This window comes from Hyperolius riggenbachi, chromosome 11, assembly GCF_040937935.1.
Source record: "Hyperolius riggenbachi isolate aHypRig1 chromosome 11, aHypRig1.pri, whole genome shotgun sequence".
NCBI lineage: Eukaryota > Metazoa > Chordata > Amphibia > Anura > Hyperoliidae > Hyperolius > Hyperolius riggenbachi.
The window spans coordinates 129,686,837-129,714,815 of NC_090656.1; the positions used below are offsets into that span (position 1 = coordinate 129,686,837).

Below are 27,979 nucleotides of genomic sequence, written 5' to 3' on the forward strand. Positions count from 1 at the left end.
ATAAACTCCTAACTCTGAAGACGCCTGATGCTCTTGCTGTGATAAGAGTCGTGTTTGCAGCTCTTACTTATGAGTTGCTGGTGCCGGAATACAGGTGTGAAACATGAAGTTCTTACAGGGACTTCAAATACTTTCTTAGTAGGACTAGTATATATGTCACCATGTTATCTCATCATGTCACATGTCACTTCAGGTACGGTTTAACTCAAACTGACTTTATAGCAATTACATGAAACTGGAGGAGCGACAACAGTTACAGTGGCTGCCATTTAGTTGAAGGGCCTGTCCCAAAGTGTCCCTAACCATTTCTGTACCCTTGTCATGTATTATCACCTTCTGTGAGAGGAGTTGACAAAATACTGTGCTAAGGCCAGGTGCCAAACAAAAACTTTGCTATGCCACCTCCGGTTAGTTGTAACACTTATGAGTATAAAAGGCACTTTAGACTGTAAGCTCCTTCCATGACAAAGACCAATGAGGATGGTTCAGTGTTTCTGCAGAGAACAGAAGGAAAAATGCCTGAATAATATAAATTAATATGAATTGATTTAGCAATTGATCAGAAACAATTGCCACTTGCAGAAAATGCAGATGTAACTGATAGGGCTGCCAGCTCATTAATTAAACCCTGACACTTATGAATTATAAAGGTTCTGTGTCTGCAAAGCAGGTGAGACACTGCATAGCTGAATCTAATTAACTGTAGGAGCTGTGTAATTTACTGTATATAAGTGAGATTTAATGGGATGAGGCAGCAGCCTAGTAGCTGGGCCACATTTACGCAATCGTGTGATGCCCAAGGCAAAATGTTTGCACTCTCATCCTTATTAAAGTACTTTTACAATATTAAGACTAAAATATGCTCCATTGCCATTGTGTGTTAATGTGCATTTACATTTTCATTAATTCTCATGTTACTATTATATAAACTGTATTTGTTTTTTTTAAATGCAGCCAGCGGTCTCTTGCAGATTAACACTAGATAATATCACCCATGTCAGTAGAGTCACTCATTAGTAAAGCAGTGATTTGCTTGAGAACTACACCATGAACATATGGATATAATGCCTGTGTGGCCCAGGCCTTGAAGGAATCATCAGGTGATTTTAAAAAAAAAGCAGATCTCCCTACCTGGGGCTTCCTCCAGCCCCTGGCAGCTTATGTGTCCCTCGGCGCAGCTCTGCTCCGAGCTGGTCTCTTGGGGTCCCTTCTGTTGCAGATGCAGTACTGCGCCTGCACAGAAGGCTCTCGGCTACGTGATCGCGAGCGGTCATGCACTTACGCAGGTGCAGAAGCAGCAGTACTCACCAGGTAGGGGGACATCGGGAGACCGTCTGGGAGCAGAGCTGCGGCAAGGGACACATAAGCTGCCAGGGGCTGGAGGAAGCCCCAGGTAACTAGATCTGCTTTTCTTTTAACCGCCTGATGATTCCTTTAAAGAAAAACTCCGACCAAGAATTGAACTTTATCCCAATCAGTAGCTAAAACCCCCTTTTACATGAGAAATCTATTCCTTTTCACAAACAGACCACAAACAGACCATCAGGGGGCGCTGTATGGCTGATATTGTGGTGAAACCCCTCCCACAAAGAAATTCTGAGTACTTACTCTTGGCAGTTTCAGGTCTCCGAACCTTGCTGCATTGTGGGAAATAGCTGTTTACAGCTGTTTCCAAGTGCCAAAAAAGCATGCAGCAGCTACATCAACTGCCCACAGTAAAAATGTCACCATGTAATAAATGTCAGAATTTAAATCGGGGATTTCAAAGATTTTACAATGGGCAAACACTGACTAAATCATTTATACATAATTATTGTAAAGAGGAACAATCGCAAAAATCATAAAATTTAAAACACATACAGATAAGTAGATTTCTTCCAGAGTAAAATGAGCCATAAATTACTTTTCTCCTATGTTGCTCTCACTTACAGTAAGCAGTAGAAATCTGACATTACCGACAGGTTTTGGGCTAGTCCATCTCTCCATAGGAGGTCATCACCATGGCCTTTATTCTTTATAAAGACATTCCCTGAAAAAGATTTATACAAAGATGCTGGCCAGACTCCCTGCTCGCTGCACACTGATTTGGCAGTTGGACGGAGCAACTGCCATTCACTAAGTGCTTTTAAAAATAAAGAAAACCCTGAGAACCCCCCATGAGAGGATGGGCTAGTCCACAATCTGTCGGTAATGTCAGATTTCTACTATCTACTGTAAGTGTCAGCAACATAGGAGAAAAGTCATTTATGGCTCATTTTACTCTAGGAGACATGTACTTTCTATTTGTATGTGTTTTAAATTTTAAGATTTTCGTGACTGTTCCTCTTTAACCTCTTAAGGACCGCCCCCCGCCGATGGGCGGCGGCAAAGTCCGGGCCCAAACGACCGCAATACGCCCATCGGCGGGGTCGGCTGCGGGAGTGGCTATGCGGCGATCGTGTCATTCGTGATGCGATCAGCCGCCGTGGACTGGCTCCGCCCACCGTTCGTTGTAACCCGCCGGCCGTTCGGAAGCGCCGGCGGGTTACTAGCACCCGGGTCGCCGCTGAAACAATGTATAATAGGCTTTGTAATGTATACAAAGCCTATTATACTGGCTGCCTCCTGCCCTGGTGGTCTTAGTGTCCGAGGGACCACCAGGGCAGGCTGCAGCCACCCTAGTCTACACCCAAGCACACTGATTTCCCCCCCCCTGCCCCCTGATCGCCCACAGCACCCCTCAGACCCCCCCTGCCCACCCCCCAGACCACTGTTTGCACCCAGTCACCCCCCTAATCACCCATCAATCACTCCCTGTCACTATCTGTCAACGCTATTTTTTTTTTAGTCCCTAATCTGCCCCCTACTCCCTCCTGATCACTGCCCCACCCCTCAGATTCTCCCCAGACCCCCCCCCCCGTGTACTGTATGCATCTATCCACCCTGATCACCTATCAATCACCCGTCAATCACCCCCTGTCACTGCCACCCATCAATCAGCCCCTAACCTGCCCCTTGCGGGCAATCTGATCACCCACCCACACCAATAGATCGCCCGCAGATCCGACATCAGATCACCTCCCAAGTGCAGTGTTTACATCTCTTCTCTCCTCTAAACACCCACTAATTACCCATCAATCACCCCCTATCACCACCTGTCACTGTTACCCATCAGATTAGACCCTAATCTGCCCCTTGCGGGCACCCAATCACTCGCCCACACGCTCACATTGCCCTCAGACCCCCCCTTATCAATTCGCCAGTGCAATATTTACATCTGTTATTCCCTGTAATAACCCACTGATCACCTGTCAATCACCCATCAATCACCCCCTGTCACTGCCACCCATCAATCACCCCCTGTCACTGCCACCCATCAATCAGCCCCTAACCTGCCCCTTGCGGGCAATCTGATCACCCACCCACACCAATAGATCGCCCGCAGGTCCGACATCAGATCACCACCCAAGTGCAGTGTTTACATCTCTTCTCTCCTCTAAACACCCACTAATTACCCATCAATCACCCCCTATCACCACCTGTCACTGTTACCCATCAGATTAGACCCTAATCTGCCCCTAGGGCACCCAATCACCCGCCCACACCTCAGAACGCCCTCAAACCCTAGCCCTGATCACCTCGCCAGTGCATTGCTTGCATCTATTTCCCCCCTCTAATCACACCTTGAGACACCCATCAATCACCTCCTGTCACCCCCTAGCACACCTACCCATCAGATCAGGCCCTAATTTGCCCCGTGTGGGCTCCTGATCACTCGGCCAAACCCTCAGATCCTCCTCAGACCCCCTTCCGATCACCTCCCCAGTGCATTGATTGCATCTATTTTCCCCTCTAACCGCCCCCTGAGACACCCATCAATCACCTCCTGTCACCCCCCTAGCACTCCTATCCATCAGATCAGGTCCAATACATCCTGTCATCTAAGAGGCCACCCTGCTTATGACCGGTTCCACAAAATTTGCCCCCTCATAGACCACCTGTCATCAAAATTTGCAGATGCTTATACCCCTGAACAGTCATTTTGAGAAATTTGGTTTTCAGACTACTCACAGTTTTGGGCCTGTAAAATGCCAGGGCAGTATAGGAACCCCACAAGTGACCCCATTTTAGAAAGAAGACACCCCAAGGTATTCTGTTAGGTGTATGATGAGTTCATAGAAGATTTTATTTTTTTGTCACAAGTTAGCGGAAATTGATATGTATTTTTTTTTCATTTTCCGCCAACTTGTGCCAAAAAAAAAATCTTCTATGAACTCACCATACTCTTAACAGAATACCTTGGGGTGTCTTCTTTCTAAAATGGGGTCACTTGTGGGGTTCCTATACTGCCCTGGCATTTTAGGGGCCCTAAATCGTGAGGAGTAGTCTAGAAAACAAATGCCTCAAAATGACCTGTGAATAGGACGTTGGGCCCCTTAGCGCACCTAGGCTGCAAACAAGTGTCACACATGTGGTATCGCCGTACTCAGAAGAAGTAGTATAATGTGTTTTGGGGTGTATTTTTATACATACCCATGCTGGGTGGGAGAAATCTCTCTGTAAATGGACAATTGTGTGTAAAAAAAAAACAAATAATTGTCATTTACAGAGATATTTCTCCCACCCAGCATCTGTATGTGTAAAAATACACCCCAAAACACATTATACTACTTCTTCTGAGTACGGCGATACCACATGTGTGGCACTTTTTTGCACCCTAACTGCGCTAAGGGGCCCAAAGTCCAATGAGTACCTTTAGGATTTCACAGGTCATTTTGCGACATTTGGTTTCAAGACTACTCCTCACGGTTTAGGGCCCCTAAAATGCCAGGGCAGTATAGGAACCCCACAAATGACCCCATTTTAGAAAGAAGACACCCCAAGGTATTCCGTTAGGAGTACGGTGAGTTCATAGAAGATTTTATTTTTTGTCACAAGTTAGCGGAAGATGACACTTTGTGAAAAAAACAATTAAAATCAATTTCCGCTAACTTGTGACAAAAAAAAATCTTCTATGAACTCACCATACTCCTAACGGAATACCTTGGGGTGTCTTATTTCTAAAATGGGGTAATTTGTGGGGTTCCTATACTGTCCTGGCATTTTAGGGGCCCTAAACCGTGAGGAGTAGTCTTGAAACCAAATTTCTCAAAATGACCTGTGAAATCCTAAAGGTACTCATTGGACTTTGGGCCCCTTAGCGCAGTTAGGGTGCAAAAAAGTGCCACACATGTGGTATCGCCGTACTCAGGAGAAGTAGTATAATGTGTTTTGGGGTGTATTTTTACACATACCCATGCTGAGTGGGAGAAAGATCTCTGTAAATGGACAATTGTGTGTAAAAAAAAAATTAAAAAATTGTCATTCACAGAGATATTTCTCCCACCCAGCATGGGTATGTGTAAAAATACACCCCAAAACACATTATACTACTTCTCCTGAGTACGGCAATACCACATGTGTGGCACTTTTTTGCAACCTAACTGCGCTAAGGGGCCCAAAGTCCAATGAGCACCTTTAGGCTTTACAGGGGTGCTTACAAATTAGCACCCCCCAAAATGCGAGGACAGTAAACACACCCCACAAATGACCCCATTTTGGAAAGTAGACACTTCAAGGTATTCAGAGAGGAGCATAGTGAGTCCGTGATTTCATTTTTTTTTTTTGTCGCAAGTTAGAAGAAATGGAAACTTTTTTTTTTTTGTCACAAAGTGTCATTTTCCGCTAACTTGTGACAAAAAATAAAATCTTCTATGAACTCACCATGCCTCTCACTGAATACTTTGGGATGTCTTCTTTCCAAAATGGGGTCATTTGGGGGGTATTTGTACTATCCTGGAATTTTAGCCCCTCATGAAACCTGACAGGTGCGCAGAAAAGTCAGAGATGCTTGAAAATGGGAAAATTCACTTTTGGCACCATAGTTTGTAAACGCTATAACTTTTACTCAATCCAATAAATATACACTGAATGTTTTTTTTTAAATCAAAGACATGTAGCAGAATAACTTTCGCGCTCAAATGTATAGGAAATTTTACTTTATTTGAAAAATGTCAGCACAGAAAGTTAAAAAAGTCTTTTTTTGACAAAATTCATGTTTTTTTTGATGAATATAATAAAAAGTAAAACTCGCAGCAGCAATCAAATAGCACCAAAAGAAAGCTGTATTAGTGACAAGAAAAGGAGGTAAAATTCATTTAGGTGGTAGGTTGTATGAGCGAGCAATAAACCGTGAAAGCTGCAGTGGTCTGAATGGAGAAAAAGGCTCTGGTCCTTAAAGAGAATCTGTACTCTAATATTCTTACAATAAAAAGCATACCATTCTATTCATTATTTTCTCCTGTGCCCCTCTGTGCTGTTTCTGCCACTCTCTGCTGCAATCCTGGCTTGTAATTAACAGTATTAGGCAGTGTTTACAAACAAACTAACCAGCTTCTAATAGGCTCAGCTAAGCATAGTGTATGAGTCATTCAGAGTATGCAGGGGGCCTGCAGAGGGTGTGTATCGCTTCTACCAATCACAAGCAGCCCTGCACATTCCACACAATCAAGCTTTAACCCGACAAACAGGACAGAGGAAAGATACATTGATTTATTACAGAGACAGTGCAGTTAGGAAAGACTGCAGTAAGCCAGAGCAGATTAGAACAGGCATAGGAACTTATAGGATAGAAGAACTAAGGCTGAAAAATTTGTTACAGAGTCTCTTTAACCACTTGAGGACCTAGGGCTTTCTACCCCTTAAGGACCGGCCACTTTTTTTCCATTCAGACCACTGCAGCTTTCACGGTTTATTGCTCGCTCATACAACCTACCACCTAAATGAATTTTACCTCCTTTTCTTGTCACTAATACAGCTTTCTTTTGGTGCTATTTGATTGCTCCTGCGATTTTTACTTTTTATTATATTCATCAAAAAAGACATGAATTTTGGCAAAAAAATGTTTTTTTTTTAACTTTCTGTGCTGACATTTTTCAAATAAAGTAAAATTTCTGTATACATGCAGCGCGAAAAATGTGGACAAACATGTTTTGGATAAAAAAAACCCCATTCAGTGTATATTTATTGGTTTGGGTAAAAGTTATAGCGTTTACAAACTATGGTGCAAAAAGTGAATTTTCCCATTTTCAAGCATCTATGACTTTCCTGACCCCCTGTCATGTTTCATGAGGGGATAGAATTCCAAGATAGTATAAATACCCCCCAAATGACCCCATTTTGGAAAGAAGATATCCCAAAGTATTCACTGAGAGGCATAGTGAGTTCATAGAAGATATTATTTTTTGTCACAAGTAAGTGGAAAATGACACTTTGTGACTAAAAAAAAAAAAAAAAAAAAGGTTTCCATTTCTTCTAACTTGCGACAAAAAAAAAAATGAAATCTGCCACGGACTCACCATGCCCCTCTCTGAATACCTTGAAGTGTCTACTTTCCAAAATGGGGTCATTTGTGGGGTGTGTTTACTTTTACCTCTTAAGGACCGCCCCCCGCCGATGGGCGGCGGCAAAGTCCGGGCCCAAACGACCGCAATACGCCCATCGGCGGGGTCGGCTGCGGGAGTGGCTATGCGGCGATCGTGTCATTCGTGATGCGATCAGCCGCCGTGGACTGGCTCCGCCCACCGTTCGTTGTAACCCGCCGGCCGTTCGGAAGCGCCGGCGGGTTACTAGCACCCGGGTCGCCGCTGAAACAATGTATAATAGGCTTTGTAATGTATACAAAGCCTATTATACTGGCTGCCTCCTGCCCTGGTGGTCTTAGTGTCCGAGGGACCACCAGGGCAGGCTGCAGCCACCCTAGTCTACACCCAAGCACACTGATTTCCCCCCCCCTGCCCCCTGATCGCCCACAGCACCCCTCAGACCCCCCCTGCCCACCCCCCAGACCACTGTTTGCACCCAGTCACCCCCCTAATCACCCATCAATCACTCCCTGTCACTATCTGTCAACGCTATTTTTTTTTTAGTCCCTAATCTGCCCCCTACTCCCTCCTGATCACTGCCCCACCCCTCAGATTCTCCCCAGACCCCCCCCCCCGTGTACTGTATGCATCTATCCACCCTGATCACCTATCAATCACCCGTCAATCACCCCCTGTCACTGCCACCCATCAATCAGCCCCTAACCTGCCCCTTGCGGGCAATCTGATCACCCACCCACACCAATAGATCGCCCGCAGATCCGACATCAGATCACCTCCCAAGTGCAGTGTTTACATCTCTTCTCTCCTCTAAACACCCACTAATTACCCATCAATCACCCCCTATCACCACCTGTCACTGTTACCCATCAGATTAGACCCTAATCTGCCCCTTGCGGGCACCCAATCACTCGCCCACACGCTCACATTGCCCTCAGACCCCCCCTTATCAATTCGCCAGTGCAATATTTACATCTGTTATTCCCTGTAATAACCCACTGATCACCTGTCAATCACCCATCAATCACCCCCTGTCACTGCCACCCATCAATCACCCCCTGTCACTGCCACCCATCAATCAGCCCCTAACCTGCCCCTTGCGGGCAATCTGATCACCCACCCACACCAATAGATCGCCCGCAGGTCCGACATCAGATCACCACCCAAGTGCAGTGTTTACATCTCTTCTCTCCTCTAAACACCCACTAATTACCCATCAATCACCCCCTATCACCACCTGTCACTGTTACCCATCAGATTAGACCCTAATCTGCCCCTAGGGCACCCAATCACCCGCCCACACCTCAGAACGCCCTCAGACCCTAGCCCTGATCACCTCGCCAGTGCATTGCTTGCATCTATTTCCCCCCTCTAATCACACCTTGAGACACCCATCAATCACCTCCTGTCACCCCCTAGCACACCTACCCATCAGATCAGGCCCTAATTTGCCCCGTGTGGGCTCCTGATCACTCGGCCAAACCCTCAGATCCTCCTCAGACCCCCTTCCGATCACCTCCCCAGTGCATTGATTGCATCTATTTTCCCCTCTAACCGCCCCCTGAGACACCCATCAATCACCTCCTGTCACCCCCCTAGCACTCCTATCCATCAGATCAGGTCCAATACATCCTGTCATCTAAGAGGCCACCCTGCTTATGACCGGTTCCACAAAATTTGCCCCCTCATAGACCACCTGTCATCAAAATTTGCAGATGCTTATACCCCTGAACAGTCATTTTGAGAAATTTGGTTTTCAGACTACTCACAGTTTTGGGCCTGTAAAATGCCAGGGCAGTATAGGAACCCCACAAGTGACCCCATTTTAGAAAGAAGACACCCCAAGGTATTCTGTTAGGTGTATGATGAGTTCATAGAAGATTTTATTTTTTTGTCACAAGTTAGCGGAAATTGATATGTATTTTTTTTTCATTTTCCGCCAACTTGTGCCAAAAAAAAAATCTTCTATGAACTCACCATACTCTTAACAGAATACCTTGGGGTGTCTTCTTTCTAAAATGGGGTCACTTGTGGGGTTCCTATACTGCCCTGGCATTTTAGGGGCCCTAAATCGTGAGGAGTAGTCTAGAAAACAAATGCCTCAAAATGACCTGTGAATAGGACGTTGGGCCCCTTAGCGCACCTAGGCTGCAAACAAGTGTCACACATGTGGTATCGCCGTACTCAGAAGAAGTAGTATAATGTGTTTTGGGGTGTATTTTTATACATACCCATGCTGGGTGGGAGAAATCTCTCTGTAAATGGACAATTGTGTGTAAAAAAAAAACAAATAATTGTCATTTACAGAGATATTTCTCCCACCCAGCATCTGTATGTGTAAAAATACACCCCAAAACACATTATACTACTTCTTCTGAGTACGGCGATACCACATGTGTGGCACTTTTTTGCACCCTAACTGCGCTAAGGGGCCCAAAGTCCAATGAGTACCTTTAGGATTTCACAGGTCATTTTGCGACATTTGGTTTCAAGACTACTCCTCACGGTTTAGGGCCCCTAAAATGCCAGGGCAGTATAGGAACCCCACAAATGACCCCATTTTAGAAAGAAGACACCCCAAGGTATTCCGTTAGGAGTACGGTGAGTTCATAGAAGATTTTATTTTTTGTCACAAGTTAGCGGAAGATGACACTTTGTGAAAAAAACAATTAAAATCAATTTCCGCTAACTTGTGACAAAAAAAAATCTTCTATGAACTCACCATACTCCTAACGGAATACCTTGGGGTGTCTTATTTCTAAAATGGGGTAATTTGTGGGGTTCCTATACTGTCCTGGCATTTTAGGGGCCCTAAACCGTGAGGAGTAGTCTTGAAACCAAATTTCTCAAAATGACCTGTGAAATCCTAAAGGTACTCATTGGACTTTGGGCCCCTTAGCGCAGTTAGGGTGCAAAAAAGTGCCACACATGTGGTATCGCCGTACTCAGGAGAAGTAGTATAATGTGTTTTGGGGTGTATTTTTACACATACCCATGCTGAGTGGGAGAAAGATCTCTGTAAATGGACAATTGTGTGTAAAAAAAAAATTAAAAAATTGTCATTCACAGAGATATTTCTCCCACCCAGCATGGGTATGTGTAAAAATACACCCCAAAACACATTATACTACTTCTCCTGAGTACGGCGATACCACATGTGTGGCACTTTTTTGCACCCTAACTGCGCTAAGGGGCCCAAAGTCCAATGAGCACCTTTAGGCTTTACAGGGGTGCTTACAAATTAGCACCCCCCAAAATGCGAGGACAGTAAACACACCCCACAAATGACCCCATTTTGGAAAGTAGACACTTCAAGGTATTCAGAGAGGAGCATAGTGAGTCCGTGATTTCATTTTTTTTTTTTGTCGCAAGTTAGAAGAAATGGAAACTTTTTTTTTTTTGTCACAAAGTGTCATTTTCCGCTAACTTGTGACAAAAAATAAAATCTTCTATGAACTCACCATGCCTCTCACTGAATACTTTGGGATGTCTTCTTTCCAAAATGGGGTCATTTGGGGGGTATTTGTACTATCCTGGAATTTTAGCCCCTCATGAAACCTGACAGGTGCGCAGAAAAGTCAGAGATGCTTGAAAATGGGAAAATTCACTTTTGGCACCATAGTTTGTAAACGCTATAACTTTTACTCAATCCAATAAATATACACTGAATGTTTTTTTTTAAATCAAAGACATGTAGCAGAATAACTTTCGCGCTCAAATGTATAGGAAATTTTACTTTATTTGAAAAATGTCAGCACAGAAAGTTAAAAAAGTCTTTTTTTGACAAAATTCATGTTTTTTTTGATGAATATAATAAAAAGTAAAACTCGCAGCAGCAATCAAATAGCACCAAAAGAAAGCTGTATTAGTGACAAGAAAAGGAGGTAAAATTCATTTAGGTGGTAGGTTGTATGAGCGAGCAATAAACCGTGAAAGCTGCAGTGGTCTGAATGGAGAAAAAGGCTCTGGTCCTTAAAGAGAATCTGTACTCTAATATTCTTACAATAAAAAGCATACCATTCTATTCATTATTTTCTCCTGTGCCCCTCTGTGCTGTTTCTGCCACTCTCTGCTGCAATCCTGGCTTGTAATTAACAGTATTAGGCAGTGTTTACAAACAAACTAACCAGCTTCTAATAGGCTCAGCTAAGCATAGTGTATGAGTCATTCAGAGTATGCAGGGGGCCTGCAGAGGGTGTGTATCGCTTCTACCAATCACAAGCAGCCCTGCACATTCCACACAATCAAGCTTTAGCCCGACAAACAGGACAGAGGAAAGATACATTGATTTATTACAGAGACAGTGCAGTTAGGAAAGACTGCAGTAAGCCAGAGCAGATTAGAACAGGCATAGGAACTTATAGGATAGAAGAACTAAGGCTGAAAAATTTGTTACAGAGTCTCTTTAACCACTTGAGGACCTAGGGCTTTCTACCCCTTAAGGACCGGCCACTTTTTTTCCATTCAGACCACTGCAGCTTTCACGGTTTATTGCTCGCTCATACAACCTACCACCTAAATGAATTTTACCTCCTTTTCTTGTCACTAATACAGCTTTCTTTTGGTGCTATTTGATTGCTCCTGCGATTTTTACTTTTTATTATATTCATCAAAAAAGACATGAATTTTGGCAAAAAAATGTTTTTTTTTTAACTTTCTGTGCTGACATTTTTCAAATAAAGTAAAATTTCTGTATACATGCAGCGCGAAAAATGTGGACAAACATGTTTTGGATAAAAAAAACCCCATTCAGTGTATATTTATTGGTTTGGGTAAAAGTTATAGCGTTTACAAACTATGGTGCAAAAAGTGAATTTTCCCATTTTCAAGCATCTATGACTTTCCTGACCCCCTGTCATGTTTCATGAGGGGATAGAATTCCAAGATAGTATAAATACCCCCCAAATGACCCCATTTTGGAAAGAAGATATCCCAAAGTATTCACTGAGAGGCATAGTGAGTTCATAGAAGATATTATTTTTTGTCACAAGTAAGTGGAAAATGACACTTTGTGACTAAAAAAAAAAAAAAAAAAAAGGTTTCCATTTCTTCTAACTTGCGACAAAAAAAAAAATGAAATCTGCCACGGACTCACCATGCCCCTCTCTGAATACCTTGAAGTGTCTACTTTCCAAAATGGGGTCATTTGTGGGGTGTGTTTACTGTCCTCACATTTTGGGGGGTGCTAATTTGTAAGCACCCATGTAAAGCCTAAAGGTGCTCATTGAACTTTGGGCCCCTTAGCGCAGTTAGGTTGCAAAAAAGTGCCACACATGTGGTATTGCCGTACTCAGGAGAAGTAGTATAATGTGTTTTGGTGTGTATTTTTTTAAGTGTGTGTGGCACTTTTTTGCACCCTAACTGCGCTAAGGGGCCCAAAGTCCAATGAGTACCTTTAGGATTTCACAGGTCATTTTGAGAAATTTCGTTTCAAGACTACTCCTCACGGTTTAGGGCCCCTAAAATGCCAGGACAGTATAGGAACCCCACAAATTACCCCATTTTAGAAAGAAGACACCCCAAGGTATTCCGTTAGTAGTACGGTGAGTTCATAGAAGATTTTATTTTTTGTCACAAGTTAGCGGAAAATGACACTTTGTGATAAAAATCAATTTCCGCTAACTTGTGACAAAAAATAAAATCTTCTATGAACTCACCGTACTACTAACAGAATACCTTGGGGTGTCTTATTTCTAAAATGGAGTCATTTGTGGGGTTCCTATACTGTCCTGGCATTTTAGGGGCCCTAAACCGTGAGGAGTAGTCTTGAAACAAAAATGACCTGTGAAATCCTAAAGGTACTCATTGGACTTTGGGCCCCTTAGCGCAGTTAGGCTGCAAAAAAGTGCCAATCATGTGGTATCGCCGTACTCGGGAGATGTAGTATAATGTGTTTTGGGGTGTATTTTTACACATACCCATGCTGGGTGGGAGAAATACCTCTGTAAATGACAATTGTTTGATTTTTTTTTACACACAATTGTCCATTTACAGAGAGATTTCTCCCACCCAGCATGGGCATGTGTAAAAATACACCCCAAAAAACATTATACTACTTCTCCTGAGTACGGCGATACCACATGTGTGACACTTTTTTGCAGCCTAGGTGCGCTAAGGGGCCCAACGTCCTAATCACAGGTCATTTTGAGGCATTTGTTTTCTAGACTACTCCTCACGGTTTAGGGCCCCTAAAATGCCAGGGCAGTATAGGAACCCCACAAGTGACCCCATTTTAGAAAGACACCCCAAGGTATTCCGTTAGGTGTATGGCGAGTTCATAGAAGATTTTATTTTTTGTCACAAGTTAGTGAAAAATGACACTTTGTGAAAAAAAAACAAAAATCAATTTCCGCTAACTTTTGACAAAAAATAAAATCTTCTATGAACTCGTCATACACCTAACAGAATACATTGGGGTGTCTTTTTTCTAAAATGGGGTCAGTTTCTGGGGTTCCTATACCGCCCTGGCATTTTACGGGCCCAAAACCGTGAGTAGTCTGGAAACCAAATGTCTCAAAATGACTGTTCAGGGGTATAAGCATCTGCAAATTTTGATGACAGGTGGTCTATGAGGGGGCAAATTTTGTGGAACCGGTCATATGCAGGGTGGCCTTTTAGATGACAGGTTGTATTGGGCCTGATCTGATGGATAGGAGTGCTAGGGAGGTGACAGGAGGTGATTGATGGGTGTCTCAGGGGGTGGTTAGAGGGGAAAATAGATGCAATCAATGCACTGGGGAGGTGATCGGAAGGGGGTCTGAGGGGGATCTGAGGGTTTGGCCAAGTGATCAGGAGCCCACACGGGGCAAATTAGGGCCTGATCTGATGGGTAGGTGTGCTAGGGGGTGACAGGAGGTGATTGATGGGTGTCTCAAGGTGTGATTAGAGGGGGGAATAGATGCAAGCAATGCACTGGCGAGGTGATCAGGGCTGGGGCCTGAGGGCATTCTGAGGGTGTGGGTGGGTGATTGAGTGCCCTAGGGGCAGATAGGGGTCTAATCTGATAGGTAGCAGTGACAGGGGGTGATTGATGGGTAATTAGTGGGTGTTTAGGGTAGAGAACAGATATAAACACTGCCCTTGGGAGGTGATCTGACGTCGGATCTGCGGTCGAACTATTGGTGTGGGTGGGTGATCAGATTGCCCGCAAGGGGCAGGTTAGGGGCTGATTGATGAGTGGCAGTGACAGGGGGTGATTGATGGGTGGCAGTGCCAGGGGGTGATTGATGGGTGGCAGTGACAGGGGGTGATTGATGGGTGATTGACAGGTGATCAGTGGGTTATTACAGGGAATAACAGATGTAACTAATGCACTGGCGAATTGATAAGGGGGGGTCTGAGGGCAATCTGAGCGTGTAGGCGGGTGATTGGGTGCCCGCAAGGGGCAGATTAGGGTCTGATCTGATGGGTAACAGTGACAGGTGGTGATAGGGGGTGATTGATGGGTAATTAGTGGGTAATTAGTGGGTGTTTAGAGGAGACAATAGATGTAAACACTGTGCTTGGGTGGTGATCTGATGTCGGATCTGCGGGCGATCTATTGGTGTGGGTGGGTGATCAGATTGCCCGCAAGGGGCAGGTTAGGGGCTGATTGATGGGTGGCAGTGACAGGGGGTGATTGATGGGTGATTGACAGGTGATCAGTGGGTTATTACAGGGAAGAACAGATGTAAATATTGCACTGGCGAATTGATAAGGGGGGGTCTGAGGGCAATCTGAGCGTGTAGGCGGGTGATTGGGTGCCCGCAAGGGGCAGATTAGGGTCTGATCTGATGGGTAACAGTGACAGGTGGTGATAGGGGGTGATTGATGGGTAATTAGTGGGTGTTTAGAGGAGAGAATAGATGTAAACACTGCGTTTGGGTGGTGATCTGATGTCGGACCTGCGGGCGATCTTTTGGTGTGGGTGGGTGATCAGATTGCCCGCAAGGGGCAGGTTAGGGGCTGATTGATGGGTGGCAGTGACAGGGGGTGATTGATGGGTGATTGACAGGTGATCAGGGGGGATAGATGCATACAGTACACAGGGGGGGGGGGGTCTGGGGGGGGGGGGGGGGTCTGGGGAGAATCTGAGGGGTGGGGAGTGATCAGGAGGGGGCAGTGGGACGGGGGGGGAGATAAAAAAAAAAAATAGCGTTGACAGATAGTGACAGGGAGTGATTGATGGGTGATTAGGGGGGTGATTGGGTGCAAACAGGGGTCTGGGGGGTGGGCAGGGGGGGGGGTCTGAGGGGTGCTGTGGGCGATCTGGGGCAGGGGGGGGGGGAGAAATCAGTGTGCTTGGGTGCAGACTCGGGTGGCTGCAGCCTGCCCTGGTGGTCCCTAGGACACTGGGACCACCAGGGCAGGAGGCAGCCTGTATAATACACTTTGTAAACATTACAAAGTGTATTATACACTTTGTATGCGGCGATCGCGGGGTTAACATCCCTCCAGCGCTTCCGCCGGCGGGATGTTGAGGCAGGCGAGCGGTGACAGGCGCCGGCGGAGGATCGCGTCACGGATGACGCGATCGCTCCGCCCATGCCCTTACAAGGACCGCCGCCTCTGTGGGTGAGCCGGTCCGTAAGGGCTCCACTTCCCGGCCGCCCCTGTGCGTTAGGCGGTCGGGAAGTGGTTAAGGGGCGAAAAGACTGTGGTCCTCAAGTGGTTAAGCATTTCAAAATAAACGGACTGTATATACTCAAGTATAAGCCGTCTTGAGTATAAGCTGAACCCACCGAAGCCTAATAATTAGTGACCCCGAATATAAGCCGAACACTTAATGTCCCCCCTTAGCCTCCCCGTGTATGTATGTGAAGCGTAGTTTATGTATGTTCAGCAGAGTGTATGTATGTTCAACATGTATGTTCAGCAGAGTATGTATGTTCAGCAAAGTGCATGTATGTTTAGCAGAGAGTGTGTATGTAATGTACAGTGAATGTATATAAAAAGCACAGTGTATGTGAAGAAGAGAGTTTGTGCACATATAATTACCTCTCCTGGTTCCAGCTAGCCATCTTCTCATCTCCCATTCAGCTGTTTACTTGCTAGAGATCCCTTCAGTGTCTCCTTGTATCTGGGCAGCCATCTGCCCGTCTCCCTTGCTGTACCTGCTGCTGACCTCTAGTGCGGAGTATAGAACTGCAAGTGAAACAGGAAGTGGCTGCCCGATAAAAGAAGACACTGAAACCTGGATCTCTACCAATTAAAGAGCTGCCCAAGAGACAGAAGACAGCTGCCCGGAACAAGGTGAGGTAATTATTGATACAGTGTATGTTTCCTATATGTATGTGTATAATAGTACAACCGAGAGACAAGCAGCATAGTACTTATACAATAAAAAATTATAAATGAGTGAAATTTCACCAGATGTGTATAGTGAGATACAAGGTCAGTGACTGGAGTCTTACTGCTGACATCCCACCATATACTGCAGTCTTACTGCTGACATCCCACCAAATATTTCACATATAGGACAAGGATATAAAATTACATTTTTAGAACGTATTACTTACCCCTGTACATGCCAAAGTAACCGTCTGAGCGTATAGTTTTAATAAGGCAGTCTGACCTGCAGATAGATATAAGCCAACAATTTACAATTACTGGACATCATTTAGTCATGGTATTTAAATTACGTTTTTTCAGTTTATAATCAAATGAAACAATATTCAACTAGGACAACTGGGAACAAAGAACATTTGCCAAACTTCACATAATGCTAAGTACACACTTTCAATAGCTGCTGCCCAAAACAATCTTTACTGATTGTTATAGGTAACAGTTTAAAAGCATCATTGTGCAAACATGCTACAACTGTCTACAGAAGTGATAAGTAAACCCACTTCCTTTATATTAGTTCTGTCCTCTACTCGAAGGACAGAACAGTCAACTTAATGCTCGAAGCAAAGAACCAATCATACTCTATTAAAAAGATATCAGTTCCAATTGTTTTTGTGGAAGAAAACTGTAAAAAAAAGTCACTTCATTGAGAGAAAATATAAATTTGATTTTTCGACTAATTTGTTTGTATAAGGCAACTGATTAAACTGTCAGATTTTGTCACGTACAAGTATAGTGAGTTTTAAATACAGAAAAATGTCTGCAATTATTTCTCCAAAGATGACACTCTTATTAAAGGATACCACAACTGACATGTGGCATAATGAGATAGACATGGGTATGTACAGTGCCTAGCACACAAATAACTATGCTGCGTTCCTTTTTTTCTTTCTCTGCCTGAAATAGGTAAATATCAGGTATGTAAGTGGCTGACTCAGTCCTGACTCAGACAGGAAGTGACTACAGTGTGACCCTCACTGATAAGAAATTCCCCCTTTTTTATCTCTTTCTTGCTCTCAGATGCCATTTTCTGCTAGGAAAGTGTTTTATAGTTGGAATTTCTTATCAGTGAAGGTCACACTGTAGTCACTTCCTGTCTGAGTCAGGACTGAGTCAGCCACTTACATACCTGATATTTACCTCTTTCAGGCAGAGAAAGAAAAAAAGGAACACAGCATAGTTATTTGTGTGCTAAGCACTGTACATACCCATGTCTATCTCATTATGCCACATGTCAGTTGTGGTATCCTTTAAATTACTTGAGGTATCTGCAGTTCAATCGTAGGAAAACTGCTGCTTTATATAAAATAATTAAATAAATAAATACAAAAATAAAACAATCCAGTTACTATAGTAGATGGATGAGAAATCTGATAAGTCCTGTCATCAAATGTTGCTGTGGTTGCATGGATGTTATATCTGACATTTATAACAGCTTAACATGATTGTAGTTATCTAGAAACTGAAGCTGAAAATGCAATTTAATTCATTAAAATGCAGATTGGCTGTATCTGTTATATGATTTTGCCCGAGATGGCCGTACATCAACAGGATATGATTTTTGACACAGTTTTACTGCCAGTAAATCAGAGTAAATGCAATCTGCTAAACTATGTGGCCTAATAGCCTGCTTTGTTATCGTGTTTTAGTGCAAACTCAGCATCAGATGTGCTCTGTGTGGTTTCAGCATCATATGACTTCCTCACAACCTCAAGGACATAACAGAGGTTAAAGTCTGGGAGAGGTAAAGAGGCTGCTTCTCCCTGTTCATTTTTCCTAATATCCTGCAAGATCAATAGTATCTGACCGCTAAACACAGGCATAGCTTTCACATCATGACATGATTGTGCACATATGATACAGAAGCAATAAATGCCTGAAATTACGCACCCTTAATGGATAGTTTGTAGACATACTGATTTACAAAAGTTAGCCTTCTTTGTTGTTTGTTACCTATTAATCTGTGAAATCATAACGATGAGTGAATATGAAAAAACATTAAAGAGGAACTGTAGTGAAAATAATGTAATTAATAAATGTGACGCTGGTATAAGGTGTACACAGAATATACGATATCTAGGTCAGATCGTCAGCTGAGGTCATACACGTGAAGTCAGAGATATGCGGCACCAAGGGACTAAGACCGAGCAAGGTCAAATACAGGCTAGAATCATACACTGGTAAACAGATGGCTAAAGTACAGTAGGCTGAGACAGGTGCTAAGTCGTTGAACAGGCCGAAGTCATACATATAGGTCAGATGTCTGAGGTACAGTAAGGATGAGACAGAGACAGGGTTGTTAGGCTAGCCGAGGTCAATATCGAGTATCAGATGACTGTAGTATAAAGGGATGAGACTTTAATCAAAGTGGAGGAAAACAATCAGAATAATACAATATACAATACAATATACAATACTGAATGTGCTGGGCCTGGCAGTGGCACAGTAGGAATTACCAAGGGGCCAAGGGCCAGCTGCGACTGACTGACAGAGCTGTATATGCAACAAGTGTCTGTGGGACACACACACAAAAAATAAATAAATAAGATCACAAGAACAACATTAGCTCTCAAAAGAGCTGTTGAGGGGTGCTTTTTAGCAATAAGTATCAGCAAGGAGCAAGCTAACAAGCCTAACAAGAGCCTAACTAAGCTCTGGGTGTGAGGCCGTGTGGTGCAGAGCTCCTGGACTTCTAGGAGGGATTTTCCTTGAGCTTGTCCCACACCGGTCTCCAGTGCATCTTCTTGGGCTTCTTCTCAGACTTGAGGCCCCTGCTTTCAGGCCTAGGCCTAGCAGGAACCTTACCTGCTCTAGCTGGCTGCTCCAGCTATGGAGCAGCCAGCTCATACCCCCCCAACACTGCTGATTACCTGTGGGATGAGGATCCTCTTCCAGAAAGCTCCCTGGCTCAGAGAGGTAAAGACCTGTTCGGAGACATTAAGAGAGCTCAAGATATGCTTTAGGACCATAAGATATCGTTATGGGCTAAGCTGGAGACCTGAATACTTACATACTAATGAAGACCTAGTAGGCTTGAGAGATGAAATCAAGGCACAAAAAGCTAAGCTAAGACGTCTGGAAGAAATAGGTGGGCCCTTTGTGGAGCAAATGGGGCACAAGAGGGATGCAAGGCAGAAGTAACCTAATGGCGGCTATCCGGGACCTGGAAGGTGAGGGTAGTGTCGTCCCTATGTCTGTGGTCAGTGCCTGGGAGGGTGTGGGTAGTGCTTGCTCTGTTATCCCAGCCGCTGGAGGTCTGGGCGGTTAGTTTGCTGCTGAGGCCTCCGGGGTGGTGGTGGGTGATGGGGTAGGTGCTGCTAACACTGAGGCCGTAATGGCCGTGTCCACCTCCAAGCCTAATGAAGGTGGGATTGCTGGGGCTGTAATGGCCTCCCTGGTGTGCGGCACGGATAGTCCCCCTAGTGCCCAAGCTTCTGCTGGGGTGGCTCTGCCTGGGTCCCCTGGAGCATCTGGGGTGAGTTTGGGGGATGAAGAATGGGCCCAGAAGCTTTGCGAGAGCTTACCTGCATCTGTTGATGAATCCCAAGATGGCGCAGAGGCTTTGAACGCCGGAGAAGATACGCCGAACGCACTTCCGGTCAGCCGGCCGGAAGCAACGTCATCGCGGCCGGTCACATTGCGAGTGAAGGCGCAAGAGATTTCCTACGGTGAAGCCAATGCAGAAGACAATGTACCAGGACCTGCTAATGCCAGGGGTAGGAGCCTGGAAGCCTGCTCCAAGACCGCGAATCAAGTCCTATTGGTGAGGAAATTCCTGCAAAGAACAGTATTGATGAAATTAACTTGATGCCTGCCGGAGAAGGGGTGGAGGAACGTATGGACTGTTGTGGGGTCCAGGGAGTGGGCCCTGCAGCGAGCAAAGCCTCCAAAAGTGTCGTAAAGGACAGTGATCTAGAAATGCCGGCGGAGGGTAAGATGAAATTATTGCCTAAAGCCTTAAGGGTAGCTGTTAAACAGGAAAAAAAGGCTGCCCATAAGGGCAGGAATAAACTAATAAAAGCTGCTGGTACTTTGGTGCGGGGTAGTAAGGGTGCTGGCAAAGACTATGTCAGTAGCTCTGAGGAGGAAATGGACATGGGGAGGGAGAGAATTGTCTTGCTGAAGATAATGTTGAACATGCTGATTTGGATATGGGCAGGGGGAAGGGGGAGGAGGTAAAGTCCTGTTCTGATGCTGATTTAAATTTGCATGTCTCTGGTGCTCCATCTGGATGTCAGTCTGGAGTGGATGCTGGTGGGGAGTTGGATCTGCATAAGGGAGGTGTGGAAGATGCGGATGTAGTTCCTCCCTGCATTCCAGTGGGTGCAGAGGCGAACAGTAATGTCTCACTGAGTGAGATGCTGCAGGGAAAAAAAAGTATCTCTTTCTCCTGACGGAGATATTGACAAAAAGATTTCTGGATCTCCTTCCTTTGTTCAAGGGGAAGATAGAGAAATTCTTATGGTCAATGAAGATGAGCAAATTTCGAGGAGGGTTAAACAGAGTGGGAGTGTCAGAAGTAGTACATTGGACATGATGTTTGGTAGAAATCTTTTTTCTGACGATGAGTCAGGAACAGATGGAAAATAGAAAAAGAAAAATAGACATTTGGAGCCCTCTCCAGTGGTTCCTGAGAATATTGTATCGGAGTTTCGTACAATGAATTTGACTTACAGACTAGAAAAAGACCATCTTATCATTATTGACGGGCATTCAGGTGAAGCTATGATTCAAATAGTTGAGCCTGAAGGAAATTATAGTGGTATTCATTTGGTGGGTAAAGGTGATCCAAACTGCGGCTTCCAAGCAGAATTTAGGGCAGAAGGGAAAAAGATTTTAATAGAAAATGAGATCAAAAGATTCTCTTTTGGGGAGGAAACAGGAATGGTCAGAGACTATTTTCGGGTTGGGCCCAAATGCCCCGAAGAACATAATCCTCCTCCTGTAACCCCTGCAGCTGTTGATGTGGCTGTAGAGGGGGTGGCTGGTGCGGTTGCTGCTGAGTCTGAGGAGCCAGGATTGTAGAGTGTGGTCAGGGTGAGTTTTGACTTTCCTCCTTTGGGACCAGCCTCCAATCCAGGGGCTCTTGCCTCGGTGTCTGCTCCGGCTCGGGGCACCTCTGCAGCCCAGGCCCTTTCCTATTTAAGAGTGGCGCGTGGTGTAGCTTCTGGGAGAAGAGTCCTGGCTCCCCTGGAGTCAGAATCAGAAGCTTTCGTACCTGGGAGGAGAAATGTCGTCAGGCTTAAGTGGGATAAAGTGTAGAGAAACCGAGAGCCCAATATAGTGTAGTGTTAAGCATAAATGAAGTAAAGGTTATCGTGAGAAAATTATACTCACAAACATGGGTTACCACACAGGCAACCACTGTATAGGCAGGTGAGGAGATTAGACCTGTCCTCACTCAGGGATAAGAAGTCGCTCTCTGTAGATGCGAAAGGGGGTAGATCACCCCTCCACCAGGGGTGGACACGGTATAGCAGTAGGAGAACAGAGGCGCCAGCAGGATAAAAGTGGATCCACTTTTATCCTGCTGGCGCCTCTGTTCTCCTACTGCTAAGTGGGATGGTAGTTCTGCCATTCCAAAAAAAAAAAAAAAAAAGTTCGTAGGGTACCTCCTAGCTATGGGCATTAAGCCTTGCGACTTATTCGCAATTCTGGCTCCAGGGGATCCACCTCAGTACTATGATGTGAGTTTTTTTTTCCCAGCACAGCATGGAAGCTTTCTTAGAGGAACGCTTGAAATATTCCATGGGCAATAAGTGGCATGGTTTCAATGTTCTTCCATTGTCAAGACAGTCGCTGGAAAAGAGGGCTCACATTGTAGTCTCCAATGAGAGCATTCCTGTGCGTGACCTGATGGCCTGGGTCCAGCACTATGCTGACGTGCTGTTCCCGCCGCACCAGGTCATCGACGACCTGGGTATTTGGTGGGGAGAGTATGAGGTGGCGATCAAACTCCATGTTAAGGAGGGGGTCGTCACCCATGTTCCCCGTTCCGCCCTTATAGGCCGAGATCGGCTAACGGTCTACTACCCGAGGACATGTAATAGGTGCGGCAGGAGGAGACATCTCGCCAGCAATTGCCCTGATCCGAGATGTAGCAGGTGTCGGGAGTTCGGGCAATCATCTGGGGATTATATAGCAAAGAAATGAACAGCGCTACTTAAAAACAGATGAGTGCTTACCTGCAAAAAAGTGCACACCCCACTCATGGGATTCAAATACACAATGAGCATACACATGACCTGTCTACCACTTGGAGGATGTTAGTTTCACTAACAATTTGCAATTTGTTAGGTACTTGTCCCTCCCACTGTCGAAGAAGTCTTTCCTCCATGGGAGGGGACCTAACACTAACTAAATTCTACCTATGCATATGCATAGCCTGGGCGCGCTACCAGTAAAATTGAGAATTGCGCAAAAAAAGTGGGATCAGCGCATCACCAGGCCGCCTCTGAATGGCCTCAGCTCAGAGATGCGCTGAGCCCCCCCAGAAACTGCAAACGCACCTTGAACCCAAACAGAGGCTCTGCATATACACCAAAGGAAAACTATTAAGTGGGAGCAGCTGACCAGAAATAAATCAATCAAACATAGCAAAGAAATGAACAGCGCTACTTAAAAACAGATGAGTGCTTACCTGCAAAAAAGTGCACACCCCACTCATGGGATTCAAATACACAATGAGCATACACATGACCTGTCTACCACTTGGAGGATGTTAGTTTCACTAACAATTTGCAATTTGTTAGGTACTTGTCCCTCCCACTGTCGAAGAAGTCTTTCCTCCATGGGAGGGGACCTAACACTAACTAAATTCTACCTATGCATATGCATAGCCTGGGCGCGCTACCAGTAAAATTGAGAATTGCGCAAAAAAAGTGGGATCAGCGCATCACCAGGCCGCCTCTGAATGGCCTCAGCTCAGAGATGCGCTGAGCCCCCCCAGAAACTGCAAACGCACCTTGAACCCAAACAGAGGCTCTGCATATACACCAAAGGAAAACTATTAAGTGGGAGCAGCTGACCAGAAATAAATCAATCAAACATAGCAAAGAAATGAACAGCGCTACTTAAAAACAGATGAGTGCTTACCTGCAAAAAAGTGCACACCCCACTCATGGGATTCAAATACACAATGAGCATACACATGACCTGTCTACCACTTGGAGGATGTTAGTTTCACTAACAATTTGCAATTTGTTAGGTACTTGTCCCTCCCACTGTCGAAGAAGTCTTTCCTCCATGGGAGGGGACCTAACACTAACTAAATTCTACCTATGCATATGCATAGCCTGGGCGCGCTACCAGTAAAATTGAGAATTGCGCAAAAAAAGTGGGATCAGCGCATCACCAGGCCGCCTCTGAATGGCCTCAGCTCAGAGATGCGCTGAGCCCCCCCAGAAACTGCAAACGCACCTTGAACCCAAACAGAGGCTCTGCATATACACCAAAGGAAAACTATTAAGTGGGAGCAGCTGACCAGAAATAAATCAATCAAACATAGCAAAGAAATGAACAGCGCTACTTAAAAACAGATGAGTGCTTACCTGCAAAAAAGTGCACACCCCACTCATGGGATTCAAATACACAATGAGCATACACATGACCTGTCTACCACTTCGACAGTGGGAGGGACAAGTACCTAACAAATTGCAAATTGTTAGTGAAACTAACATCCTCCAAGTGGTAGACAGGTCATGTGTATGCTCATTGTGTATTTGAATCCCATGAGTGGGGTGTGCACTTTTTTGCAGGTAAGCACTCATCTGTTTTTAAGTAGCGCTGTTCATTTCTTTGCTATGTTTGATTGATTTATTTCTGGTCAGCTGCTCCCACTTAATAGTTTTCCTTTGGTGTATATGCAGAGCCTCTGTTTGGGTTCAAGGTGCGTTTGCAGTTTCTGGGGGGGCTCAGCGCATCTCTGAGCTGAGGCCATTCAGAGGCGGCCTGGTGATGCGCTGATCCCACTTTTTTTGCGCAATTCTCAATTTTACTGGTAGCGCGCCCAGGCTATGCATATGCATAGGTAGAATTTAGTTAGTGTTAGGTCCCCTCCCATGGAGGAAAGACTTCTTCGACAGTGGGAGGGACAAGTACCTAACAAATTGCAAATTGTTAGTGAAACTAACATCCTCCAAGTGGTAGACAGGTCATGTGTATGCTCATTGTGTATTTGAATCCCATGAGTGGGGTGTGCACTTTTTTGCAGGTAAGCACTCATCTGTTTTTAAGTAGCGCTGTTCATTTCTTTGCTATGTTTGATTGATTTATTTCTGGTCAGCTGCTCCCACTTAATAGTTTTCCTTTGGTGTATATGCAGAGCCTCTGTTTGGGTTCAAGGTGCGTTTGCAGTTTCTGGGGGGGCTCAGCGCATCTCTGAGCTGAGGCCATTCAGAGGCGGCCTGGTGATGCGCTGATCCCACTTTTTTTGCGCAATTCTCAATTTTACTGGTAGCGCGCCCAGGCTATGCATATGCATAGGTAGAATTTAGTTAGTGTTAGGTCCCCTCCCATGGAGGAAAGACTTCTTCGACAGTGGGAGGGACAAGTACCTAACAAATTGCAAATTGTTAGTGAAACTAACATCCTCCAAGTGGTAGACAGGTCATGTGTATGCTCATTGTGTATTTGAATCCCATGAGTGGGGTGTGCACTTTTTTGCAGGTAAGCACTCATCTGTTTTTAAGTAGCGCTGTTCATTTCTTTGCTATGTTTGATTGATTTATTTCTGGTCAGCTGCTCCCACTTAATAGTTTTCCTTTGGTGTATATGCAGAGCCTCTGTTTGGGTTCAAGGTGCGTTTGCAGTTTCTGGGGGGGCTCAGCGCATCTCTGAGCTGAGGCCATTCAGAGGCGGCCTGGTGATGCGCTGATCCCACTTTTTTTGCGCAATTCTCAATTTTACTGGTAGCGCGCCCAGGCTATGCATATGCATAGGTAGAATTTAGTTAGTGTTAGGTCCCCTCCCATGGAGGAAAGACTTCTTCGACAGTGGGAGGGACAAGTACCTAACAAATTGCAAATTGTTAGTGAAACTAACATCCTCCAAGTGGTAGACAGGTCATGTGTATGCTCATTGTGTATTTGAATCCCATGAGTGGGGTGTGCACTTTTTTGCAGGTAAGCACTCATCTGTTTTTAAGTAGCGCTGTTCATTTCTTTGCTATGTTTGATTGATTTATTTCTGGTCAGCTGCTCCCACTTAATAGTTTTCCTTTGGTGTATATGCAGAGCCTCTGTTTGGGTTCAAGGTGCGTTTGCAGTTTCTGGGGGGGCTCAGCGCATCTCTGAGCTGAGGCCATTCAGAGGCGGCCTGGTGATGCGCTGATCCCACTTTTTTTGCGCAATTCTCAATTTTACTGGTAGCGCGCCCAGGCTATGCATATGCATAGGTAGAATTTAGTTAGTGTTAGGTCCCCTCCCATGGAGGAAAGACTTCTTCGACAGTGGGAGGGACAAGTACCTAACAAATTGCAAATTGTTAGTGAAACTAACATCCTCCAAGTGGTAGACAGGTCATGTGTATGCTCATTGTGTATTTGAATCCCATGAGTGGGGTGTGCACTTTTTTGCAGGTAAGCACTCATCTGTTTTTAAGTAGCGCTGTTCATTTCTTTGCTATGTTTGATTGATTTATTTCTGGTCAGCTGCTCCCACTTAATAGTTTTCCTTTGGTGTATATGCAGAGCCTCTGTTTGGGTTCAAGGTGCGTTTGCAGTTTCTGGGGGGGCTCAGCGCATCTCTGAGCTGAGGCCATTCAGAGGCGGCCTGGTGATGCGCTGATCCCACTTTTTTTGCGCAATTCTCAATTTTACTGGTAGCGCGCCCAGGCTATGCATATGCATAGGTAGAATTTAGTTAGTGTTAGGTCCCCTCCCATGGAGGAAAGACTTCTTCGACAGTGGGAGGGACAAGTACCTAACAAATTGCAAATTGTTAGTGAAACTAACATCCTCCAAGTGGTAGACAGGTCATGTGTATGCTCATTGTGTATTTGAATCCCATGAGTGGGGTGTGCACTTTTTTGCAGGTAAGCACTCATCTGTTTTTAAGTAGCGCTGTTCATTTCTTTGCTATGTTTGATTGATTTATTTCTGGTCAGCTGCTCCCACTTAATAGTTTTCCTTTGGTGTATATGCAGAGCCTCTGTTTGGGTTCAAGGTGCGTTTGCAGTTTCTGGGGGGGCTCAGCGCATCTCTGAGCTGAGGCCATTCAGAGGCGGCCTGGTGATGCGCTGATCCCACTTTTTTTGCGCAATTCTCAATTCTACTGGTAGCGCGCCCAGGCTATGCATATGCATAGGTAGAATTTAGTTAGTGTTAGGTCCCCTCCCATGGAGGAAAGACTTCTTCGACAGTGGGAGGGACAAGTACCTAACAAATTGCAAATTGTTAGTGAAACTAACATCCTCCAAGTGGTAGACAGGTCATGTGTATGCTCATTGTGTATTTGAATCCCATGAGTGGGGTGTGCACTTTTTTGCAGGTAAGCACTCATCTGTTTTTAAGTAGCGCTGTTCATTTCTTTGCTATGTTTGATTGATTTATTTCTGGTCAGCTGCTCCCACTTAATAGTTTTCCTTTGGTGTATATGCAGAGCCTCTGTTTGGGTTCAAGGTGCGTTTGCAGTTTCTGGGGGGGCTCAGCGCATCTCTGAGCTGAGGCCATTCAGAGGCGGCCTGGTGATGCGCTGATCCCACTTTTTTTGCGCAATCATCTGGGGATTGTCGTAAGATTAAGTGAAACTTTTGTTTTGAATTTGGACATCCCTACACGGAATGCCCGATCTCCTGGGCCACTATGTCCTCGGATCTCAGGAAGGCCATGTTGGTCCCTATGGGTGAGGAGAGCCAGTCTGTTGCATTGTCTGGTCCTAGTGTTTCTGTTCGGTCAGATCCTGCTCCTACTGTGCCTGAGTCTGATGTCGCACCTTCATCTGTGCCTCCTCCCCCTGGTTCTCCATAAGCCAGCATGGCCCCTGTAGGGCAGTCTGGGCCTGGGCAGTCGGGGTCATATCAGGGATGCTGCTCATGGTGGGGAAGGCTCTTCTCCCAAAGCTCAGCGCATTAGGCCCTCAAGGCCTGAGAAGGGCAGGTGGTCCCGAGAGGCCTCCTTCCCCTGCCTCCTCCAAACCTCCTTCCCCTTCTCGCCCCATTACCCATTCCTCTTCCATTCCCAGATCCTTCTCTGCTTCCCAACCTATTCCTCTCCCTCCCCCTCCTCCTCCCCCAGATCCTGATCCCCTTCCTCCTCC

The 27,979-nt window shown here is 45.2% G+C and overlaps 1 protein-coding gene across 3 annotated transcripts in view; it reads right to left on the reverse strand.

The window, feature by feature from the left end:
- SLC25A22 (solute carrier family 25 member 22) overlaps positions 1-27,979 on the reverse strand; it is a 219,944-nt gene that overhangs the window by 75,611 nt on the left and 116,354 nt on the right. For all 3 annotated transcript variants that reach the window (XM_068260274.1, XM_068260276.1, XM_068260275.1), the window contains exon 4: positions 16,898-16,953. In XM_068260274.1, the coding sequence (XP_068116375.1) occupies positions 16,898-16,953 (56 nt within the window). The remainder of the gene's footprint in view (positions 1-16,897; positions 16,954-27,979) is intronic.